Source organism: Clupea harengus, chromosome 2 (assembly GCF_900700415.2).
Source record: "Clupea harengus chromosome 2, Ch_v2.0.2, whole genome shotgun sequence".
NCBI lineage: Eukaryota > Metazoa > Chordata > Actinopteri > Clupeiformes > Clupeidae > Clupea > Clupea harengus.
In genome coordinates this window covers 22,904,332-22,914,983 of record NC_045153.1, presented here as the reverse complement: position 1 = coordinate 22,914,983, position 10,652 = coordinate 22,904,332, and the positions used below count along the sequence as shown (strand labels likewise).

The following is a 10,652-nucleotide window of genomic DNA, read 5'->3' as shown; positions in this document are numbered from 1 at the left end:
AGGAACAAATCTTGAATACGGTAATCATGTTTTTCGTTCAGTTTTCTCTAACAATAGTACAGGATTACTCATGATTACTAGTCTTAACAATTTGTTTTACTAACTTGTGATTTTAGAATAGGCTAGAGTTCAAAGGTTCAAACCAAACCAAGACATTTTACTTAGTTTCAATAACATTCTAGTATGCATGAAATGGCCATAAGTATGGTTGTGAAAGTTCTCAGAAATGTATGTATAAGTGTGTCTCCATTGAATGAGATGAAGACTACTCAAAAACAAAACTTGTTAAAATACTATTACAACAAAAGTAGTCATATAGATAATCTGCCTGATGTCTGATTTTTACTCTACTGTATTATATGTGGAGTTTAAGTTGCATTTAAAGAAACACAAAAAGTAAAAAGTTTCTCATTTAGGAATCACCACCATAAAATCTGTCATTTTGGTTATGAAAAATCACCAAAACATTGCAACGTCCTGGAGGGACTGACATGCATGGAGGCACACATACACACACACACACACAAACACACACACACACACACAAACACACACACACACACACACACACACACAGACACACACACACACACACACACACACACACACACACACACACACACACACACACACACACACACACACACACACACACACATTCACTTACCAGCCCCAGTCAATGCTAAATGTGGATACACGTAATTAAGTGTCCATCCGTGCAGCCAGGTCCCTACAGCTATTGAGACACCACAGAAGCACACACAGTTGATCTGCCTGCCCGTTTTTGTCACGGAGATGATATCCAGCCACCCAGTGTGTGTTATGATTGGCCGAGGCTCAGTTGACTCTCACTATTAATCCTGTTATGGCTGTGTGGGATTGCACAACCTAGTGCTGGCTGTAATACTGCAGGATGTGATCAGCTGTGTTTGGGTGGGTGTGTGTGTGTATGTGTGTGTGTGTGTGTGTGTGTGTCTGTGTGTCTGTGTGTTTGGGTGTGTGTGCACACGTGTGTGTGTGTGCATGTGTGTGTGTGTTTGTGTGTGTGTGCACACGTGTTTGTGTGTGTGTGTGTTGTGATGTAATAAATGTGTGGATTAGTTTTTCTGCATCTTGGAGGGATAGGACTGTTCTGATTTTGGCAATATAGCGTAGATGAAAAAATTATGTCTTTGAGATCTGTTTCATGTGTGAGTCAAGTAGGACGTCTTGGTTGATAATTACACCAAGATTTTTGATACTAGTGTTGGATGTTAATCAGATTCCATCGAGTGTGGGTAGATGGCTAGATAATGTTATTCTCAATTGTTTAGGGCCTACAAGCATAACCTCAGTTTTATCTGAGTTAATGAGCAAGAAGTTGTTAGTCATCCAAGCTTTTACATCTTGCAGGCAAGCTTCTATCTTCGATGGCTGTACAATTTCATCAGGTTTCATGGATATGTTCACTGTTCAGGTGTGTGTGTGTGTGTGTGTGTGTGTGTGTGTGTGTGTGTGTGTGTAAGCTACAGCAGGATTGTTCTCAGTAAGCTGTGGCCTCATCGCTCTGTGTGCTGCACATCCTCTTTCCCCTGCTAAAGCTCATTAAGCGCTCCAGGCCAGCAGAGCTACTTAGGCCCGACAAACACACACACAAACACACACACAAACACACACACACACACACACACACACACACACACATAGGAGTGGGTGAAGGCACTCTGCTGCCAAGACCCCCCTTCGGCACACCCACCCACCAGCACCACCATCACCCTCCATTACCCATCCATCCCACCACCCTCATCAACCCACCTTTCAAGACAGGAGTGTTCATGTACTATTTACATTTACATTTAGTCATTTAGCAGACGCTTTTGTCTAAAGCGACATACAAGGGAGAGAACAGTCAAGCTACGAGTAATAAAGACCTAGTGTAACCATAACTACTACTCTCCCATACCTCCCCCCCCCCCCACCAACAACAACAACAACAACAACTCCTTCCACTGGAGCACCCACCACATGGCAATCCAATTTCACTTATTCTTCACTCTCTATGAACAGACTACATGCTCACTCAGTGTTCTGTGTCCTGTGTCCTGTGTGCTGTGTGCTGTATGGGTGGGCTCTGGTAATTGTGCTTGACATTTACAGCATTTGAAAGGGCACGTATGGGAGATTAGCCTGGACTTATGTTATCATGAACGCGGTCCAAATTGCTCAGACTGTAACTCTGAAGATATGAGAATTTATGGGTGTCTGGTGGGGAAGCCTGTCTGGAATGGTCAGGAAGGCCCACGGTGTAAGGTCTGTGTTCTGTCCGTGTCTAATTTCTGTGTTTGTCTCCCTTGTGTGGTCGCATGTTTGTTCCCGTGTCTAGTCCTCGTGCTTCCTTGTTCCCGCCATGTGCTTTCCCTGTGTTTGTTTGTCTGTGCCATGTGCCCTCTTGTTGTTGTCCGTGTCTCCACCCCTCACCTGTTCCCAATCTCCCGGGTTGTGTGTATCATTGGTTTCACCTGTGTCCTGTTGGTTCCCCTTGTTTAGTCCACCTGTGTCTTTGTCTGCCCTGCCTTGATTGTTCTCACCTGTCCCTCGTTATCTGTTGCCTGTGTGTATATATAGTCCTTGTTTTCTTGTTCCTCGTGGTGTCGTCGTAGATTGTGTTTCATGGTATGTTCCTTGTGTTTCCACTGCTCCTTGTGTGTTCCTAGCGTTTAGCGCTTCCGCCTTGTTCAAGTGATTACTCGTGCTTCTGACCTCTGCCTGCCCTACAACTATTCTCCTGCCTATTCCCTGTTTGGATTTGTTTGCCTACTTTTGGACTGCCTACCTGTGTACCGAACCCTGCTAGTAAACGTTTATTCTTCTGAATCTACCCCTGTGCTGAGTCGTGCGATTGAGTCCTGCACAACACCCACCATTCGTAACACACGGAGCCTGTTGTGAGTTAGAGGTGGAGTGTGGTGGGCTATCTCTATTATTACCGTAACATGCTGTGACCAGCTCCACATCTGCGTCTCTCTGCTGCCTCTTCCTGTGTCTTTCTCTGTCCGTTTTATTCTCTCTTCTCGCTGCTCTTTTTCTCTGCTTGTCTGGTTCTCTATATGTATCTGTCCTACACTATCTGTCTATCCGTCCTCCTCCATCTCTAACCTCTACCCCTCATCTCTCCTAAACAGTGTAAGCATGACAGTATTTTGCACTTTTACCCTCCTGTCTCATCATTCTCCCTCCTTCTCTCACTCTTCCCCTGTCTCTTTCATTCTCCCTCCTCTCTCTCTCTCTCTCTCTCTCTCTCTCTCTCTCTCTCTCTCTCTCTCTCTCTCTCTCTCTCTCTCTCTCTCTCTCTCTCTCTGTGTCTGTCTATTTTTCCATCCATAAATATACTTGCTGACGTATTATCCCACCTCCCTCTCTCCTCCTCCTCCTTACACAGGGTAAGTATGTGATCCTGGCCATCCCGCCGGGGCTGAACCTGAAGATCCACTTCAGCCCGGAGCTGCCCCCGCTGAGGAACCAGCTCATCCACAGGGTGCCCATGGGATCCGTCATCAAGTGCATGGTCTACTACAAGAAGAACTTCTGGAGGGAGAAAGGTACAGGGGGGGGGGAGAATGCCTAAGGAGTCAAAGATATAGTCAGGAGACAGACAGCCTGTAGATGTCTCATATTGTAAAAGGTTCTTTGAGGAATTGAAGTTCTTTGAATGAATACTGTATATTTGTTGAAGCAAAAGGCGTTTCACATACTTTAATGGAGTTTTCATCACTTGGGCCACTAGCTTCTACTCTGTGATCATTTAGAAAATGCACAATTCCTGATGAATTCAAAAATGAATGTGACTTGACTGAAGACAAAACCATGCTTGATTGATTGATAACACAGTTATGGTCAGTTACAGTTTCAGACTGATTTACATTCTGAGCATGCGTTGTCTTGACCCACACTGACAGGTTACTGCGGCAGCATGGTGATTGAGGAAGAAGACGCCCCTATTGGCCTGACTCTGGATGACACCAAGCCTGACGGCAGTGTGCCCTGCATCATGGGGTAAAGGGCTTCAGTCTGCACACCTCACACACACACACACACACACACACACACACACACTCATTGCTACTTTCTTCGAAGTTGCAAAGGGAAGAACTCTATGAATAATTGCCCCCTCTCTCTTTCTTTCAGATTCATCCTGTCACGAAAATGCAGGAAACTTTGTGACTTGACTAAAGAAGAGAGGTAAACTTAATGTTTCACAATTGTCCAGTTATCAGCTGTGTGTGTGTGTGTGTGTGTGTGTGTGGATATGTGTGTGTAGAGACACAGTATTAACACAGATGATGTCTCCAGGCTAAAGAGAATCTGTGAGATCTACTCCAGAGTGCTGGGCACGGAGGAAGCTTTACATGTGAGTCCACACTCTCTGCCCAGCAAGATATTATTGGCTCTTTGTTCATACACAGAACACAAGATAAGACTAAGTTCATAGACCTACTTACACAACTACAGCATGGGATTTCCCTAGAAAATATACAGGACATGATAATGAATAACTACTTTGGATGTCATTATAAGTTATTGTAAATTGTTATTTAAAGATATTAAAAAGCGTTTTCTTGTGTGTGTGTGTGTGTGTGTGTGTGTGTGTGTGTGCTTCAGCCTGTCCACTATGAGGAGAAGAACTGGTGTGAAGAGGAGTACTCTGGCGGCTGCTACACGGCCTACTTCCCTCCAGGCATCATGACACAGTACGGCAAGTAAGTAGCACTTAACCTCTAAACCTTTACTTAACCTCATATTACTTAGGGTATGCTAATGTTATGTTGCTTCATAAAGTAGATACATCACCCTGATCACGATGCTTTGAAGATCCATGGGTGTGTTAATATGCGTGGGCGTGTTAATGCAGACAGGAAGTGAGCTGTAGGTGGATTACACAGGAAGTGGATTGTTGTCCCTCATGTCAGCATTCATAATAATTTTCAGTCAATGTTTTGGCTGTAGTTGCTGTTCATTTAAATGGAGGTTTTTCAATTTTTGTTGTTTATTTGTTTTGCGCTGCTGAAGCTATACCCCAAATGACAATGTGCACATTAACAGTCCTCTGAATGGAAACCTAACCTGATGTGTCTCCTGCACAGGGTCCTGCGTCAGCCAGTGGACAAGCTCTACTTCGCGGGCACTGAGACATCCACGGAGTGGAGCGGGTACATGGAGGGAGCGGTGCAGGCAGGGGAGAGAGCCGCCAGGGAGGTGAGAGAGTCGCGCGCCACTCACACAGTCAATTCAATTCAACTCAATTAAATTACATTTTACTAATATAGCGTCAAAACAATGAAATTGTCTCTAGGTGCTTTACAGAGCCCAGGGCCTGAACCCTTCACAAATCACAAGAGAAATACTGTAGATGTACAGTGATGTCTGGGTTCAGACAGATTTTTTTAGAAATGGCAGAAACTGCTACAAAACTGCTATTTAAGTAGACATTCAGTCTGTTTACTGTGAAACAGAAAAAATATATATACGAATATATAAATATTGACAAATAATAAATTGAGTAATTAAAACACATTTGTTGTTGTAGATAATGTGTGCCATGGGTAAGATTACCCCCAGCCAGGTCTGGCAGCCAGAACCAGAATCTGAGGTGAGTTCCACACTTCCGCCTTTCTTTTTACATTTTTTTTCTTTCTTTCTTTCTTCTTTCTTTCTTTCTTTACTTATGGGATGGGATATTTCTCCACTCAGTAAATTATATGTCATGGCTATCTCATAGTGAGGTCCCTAGCATAGTTACATATCTGTGTTGTTTATCTTGTATCATTTTATTATGGGAGAAAAAGTTGCCTTCAACTGCTTCACTTCACTTTATGTAGGGTGACATAAGACTTATCCATCCACCCTTAAAGCCTCCTCTAACGCAAACCTGACTGTACATCACACAGACATGTCTTTAATCGGCGTGTGTCATTAATCGCGTGTCTCTCCCCAGGATGTCCCTGCCCTGCCTTTTGTCACCCCCTTCTGGGAGAGGAACCTGCCTTCCGTGGGCGGCTTCCTCAAGTTCATGAGCGTGTCCACTGTGCTATCCCTCGCCGTGGCAACGGGTCTGGTAGCCTATAAGAAAGGACTCTTCCCCAGGAGCTAAACCTGATCCTCTGACACCCTCCCGCCCCCCCACCCCCACCCCCACCCCCACCCCTCGACCAGTCTTCTCTTCGCTAATTCAGCCCTGGTCAAGACTGTCCAACAGAGGTCCTCCCACCACCTGTGCATGGTTGCAGAACAGTGCTGAAGACACTCTCCCCCTGACAGTCTTGTAAACTTAATTCACATGATCACACAATCTGATTCATATGCCATTGTGTAATTGCTGGTTAATTCATTACAGAAATCTAACAGGGATAGATCGGTGCAAATGGAAGGTGCCCGTGCAGAGGTGATGAAAGATATATCCGTAGCAGTTTGTCATTGGTTTAAAGGGTTTGCACTTGGTCAGGACGTTCCAAAGGTCCTTGGTATCCAGCCATATGACATTTAACATTCCACATCTTTATAAGTCATTGGCAAAATGTGCATTGACTGTTGGGAAAAAAAATATAGTCCTATCTTGTAATTGTTATGTGTGTTTGTGGGTGTTTTTGTGTGTTTGTGTGTGCACACAAAGTCTGTGTGTGTGCGTACAGGGTATAAGTGTAAACATGTGCACATGCACGCATGCATGTGTTATGTAAATGTGTGTGTGTGTGTGTGTGACTGATTTTAAGAGTATGGTGGATTACCTCTACTGATTTAGGTGCTGTATATCCCATTGCTGATGATCAGCAGCTTTGTGTGAAAGATGGATTTGGTACATTTCTCAGATCAGAATTGAAATTCTCAAAACGACTTGTTTTCAACCCCCCACATCATATAGTCGCTTTTGAGCAAATTGCAAATGCTTTGGTACACTCATGCTAATTTGTTTGTCTGAGGTCTTACGCACACTGGCGGCTGTGTTGCGTGTGCGTTGCGGCTGCGTTACCTGTTGATTTTAAAAACGGAAACACGGCAGTGACGCACACACAGCACAGGCAGTGTGTGTGTGAAACGGGCCTTATTGTCTGCAGTCATTATTAATTGCATGTCATGTTAATCCAAATGTCTTATGCAGCTTCACTGCTGAATGTTCATGTCCCCCAAAACATCTAGGCATCTATTCATTGTGTAAGTCATGACATGCATGAGGTTCAAACATTGACCAACATCATTGTTTGTCAAGCATATATTTCAACAGGCTCAGTGACACTGTATGTTTTTAACATTTACTAATTTGGAAATTCACTTGTCCTTTGATATTACTTTCAATATGTCCAAAAGCAGAGATGTGGATGTGGATCCAGAGTGGATGTGTGCAATATACAGTAACAGTATGTGCCACTATGTCAGAAAACTAGTTGTTCAGTCATATTGTCACCATTGGGCTTAGCAGTACACACAATCTTACCCTGCTGGGAATTATCTAGTGTGAAAGGTTTTGTAAGGACCAACATGCCAAATTACTGTATGTAGTCATTTGGGTCAATGAAAACTTTTGCCATCTGGGAATGGTTTCTTGGCCTCAAAAAATGTTGATTACTGTCAGTTCCATCTATTCTCCTCTTCATTGCAATGCCGAGGTTCTGTTTTGAATGAAGGTCTGTGATCATCAGTCTCGTGATACACAACTGTATACTGTCAAATTATTTGGTTCATAAAAAATATTCTTGGCATGCAAGAAGGTTTTCCCAGTGTTTCTCAGCAGGTTGTAAATCAGGGTTCTGTCCAGTTTCTTCAAAGGTTCTGTTCTATTTCTACTGCGTTCTTACAGTATACAACCACTTGTTGATGAAAATTTAGGAAAAAAGGAAAACACTTCCGGGTTCACTATTACATTGACATCATGACAGTAATGCATTGTGTGGTGCCATTTGTGCGAATTGTTTCGATTAATGCTCTCACTGTTTTGAAAATGTTCAAATGATCGAGAAATGTACCAAAGCGGGTGGGAAAAACAGTAATGTGAGGCTGTTGTCGATAGTGAACATGACCACATACTGCAGAGATGTTTACTATGGGAACCCTTTCCTTCACTCTTCTGACTGGGTGTCATTATAAGAGGCCTCTGTCATTTCTACCAGAAATCTATGGAAGCAGTTGAATGTATTGTTTGTTTGTTTAATTAATTAGATGATGAATTTTATTGTATTTTTTACCGTGACATCAGACGACATTTTTGAGATATTTGCATGTGACCTCATGTTGGCCACGCAAATCCTCTGTGTTCCCCTGTGAAAACGTGATCATACAGGAAGCTTGTGTTGTACTTGTCTGAGATCCTGCACTAGTGGTTTAATGCCAGATACAATGCTTAATGTCAGTCACACTCCATGATATGGAAACCAGAGATTGATGTAAGCAGAGATAAAAAAAAAAAAACTAATTTAAGAGTATTGCTGTATTAAAAGGGGATATTTGAGTAGGGCCCAGTGGCTTTTAGCAACATGCTATGGTGATAAAAGCTACATGTCATCAAATACTGAATACTGACATCCACCCGTTGTGATACCTATGTCTACTTTGCTTATATCCCTGCACAATCTATTTATGTTTATGAACAAAAGTGAAATCCTTTCATTGTAAGCCTAATTTGATTAAATCTTTTGTTCATAGGCTACTATTCGAATTAGATTCATTAGATTAGGTGTTTAACATATGTTGATTAATCGGGTCTATCACACATTGCTACATTTTAATGACAGCCAATCAATAACCTAAAACTTTTCAGTTTCTTACCAAAGGCCATTGTGTTCTAACCTGGCATTAGTTTCATGGCTGGTGGACACATGGATTGGCATGTCCACCATTTGTTTCAAACCCAAAACTTTTCTATTTAATTCTAAGTCGATATACCAGAGCCTACCAGACTGGAGAGAGTAAATAGAGTAATTATATATATACAGTTCATATAAGATATATATATATATGTATACACAGATGTATATGTTGATAAATTATTAGTAAAAATACAAAGATAGGATTAAATGAAAAAAAAATATTTGGATTACACAGTACCTGTCCAAACCCCATGTGAAGATGGAAAGTAAGTGGGTTATGTAACTGTGACCCAAAGAGATACTGTGTGTGTGTGTGTGTGTGTGGTCTGTGGTGCCTTACTCTGGTGTTTATTCTTTTCTGAAGTGCCTCTGTGACTGTGCTGATGTCCCTCTCCCACTGTAAATGTCTCTGCTTCTCCATTCTTTGGCTCTAGCTGATACATATGGTGTCTGGGTCTTTGTGCACTGAAAGGTGCAATTCAAGTTTTTTTCGTTCTTCAGATTTCACTTCTAGTCATGCCGTTCATACTGACTTTCTCCTGCTCATCTGATGAAAGTATTAGGGACATAATACTCAGTGTTGTCTCAGTCGTGTCAGTAATACATGGGAAATGCATTGTTCAACATGGATAACTTATTGAATTGTATGCGATGCTGTATCTACCCACCAGCTTTCTTGGGGGTCTGGCTCATGAGTTCCGTTCTTGTGCCATCTGCTGGTGAAGATTGTGAACTACAGATATGTCTCAATCTTCTTCTGAGTTGTTCAGTTCAACACCTGACCCTAAATGTCTGCTATTTCTTCACCCACCATAGCCAGTGCTAATGAGTCATTCTCTAACATACAATTCCCCCATATATTCTTCCTACAAACTTCCCTTGGCAGAATGTCCACAGTCGTGAATATTTGCAACATGACATACAGTTCATTATTGTTTTGATGCTTGGTGACCTTAGACACTAATAGTGGTGATCTGATTGACTATAAACTGTGTGAAACAGTGTTGAGTCTGTGCATATCGTGCTTTCAAAACTCTTGGGTCCAATGAGGGTGTGTGTGTGTGTGTGTTTGTGTAGATGGGTGAATGTGTGAGAGAGAGAGAGAGAGGAAAAAACCTTCCTCTTGAAATCCCTCCTCCTCCTCTCCTGCGGTTACCCCCATAATCCAAACTTGCTACATTTGCACTTGTTCCTGTGCACCCTCAGCAGATACAAAAGAGCTTGCCCCCCCCCATCAAAGTTCTGTGTGCAAATCTGTGTGAAGTTCTTGTTCCGTAAGTGCATTCTTTGATCTCTTTGTATGAAGACGCCAACAGAAATCCAGTAATAATAATAATAAAAAAGTAAAACAAATTCCCCTGCTTAGTCTCCTGCTTCCTTTGGTCGTGTGTGTAGGCGTGCTGGCGGGGGGGGGGGAGACCGCTGGCCATTCCTCTTGGGCGCTGCGACTGGCGTGCCCCTGTGGTGTCCGCCACGAGGCCTTATGGGAACTGCCACCGCATCCGCGGGAGGTCTTATAGCACCAGCCCTCAACATCTTCCAAGACTCGCCGTGTTGCGGGTGTCATTTCAGTGCTTATCTTACAAAGCACTTACATAATGATAAGACACCCCAAACCACACACAGAGGGGCTACCGATCACATTTAGGCATTAGCTCTGATGCAGTCATTATGACGAAAAATAAGAAAGACCACCACCAGTATCCATCAATTGCATGTCGCTTACTCAAGAGGATACTTTAAATATGTGGAATTTGCTTATCTCTGTAACTCAAAGGGAGTTTGTCAGATTGTCTGGGTAGCTTTATTCTCATACAG

The 10,652-nt window shown here is 42.8% G+C and overlaps 1 protein-coding gene across 2 annotated transcripts in view; it reads left to right on the top strand.

Annotated features, from left to right (window-relative positions):
• The window catches only part of mao (monoamine oxidase), a 42,776-nt gene extending 32,589 nt beyond the window's left edge, over positions 1-10,187 (top strand). For both annotated transcript variants that reach the window (XM_012837577.3, XM_012837576.3), the window contains exons 8-15: positions 3,419-3,578; positions 3,936-4,032; positions 4,165-4,218; positions 4,330-4,387; positions 4,639-4,736; positions 5,121-5,232; positions 5,564-5,626; positions 5,972-10,187. In XM_012837577.3, the coding sequence (XP_012693031.2) occupies positions 3,419-3,578; positions 3,936-4,032; positions 4,165-4,218; positions 4,330-4,387; positions 4,639-4,736; positions 5,121-5,232; positions 5,564-5,626; positions 5,972-6,127 (798 nt within the window). In that variant the 3' untranslated portion in view covers positions 6,128-10,187. The remainder of the gene's footprint in view (positions 1-3,418; positions 3,579-3,935; positions 4,033-4,164; positions 4,219-4,329; positions 4,388-4,638; positions 4,737-5,120; positions 5,233-5,563; positions 5,627-5,971) is intronic.
• The last annotated feature ends 465 nt before the right edge of the window (positions 10,188-10,652 follow it).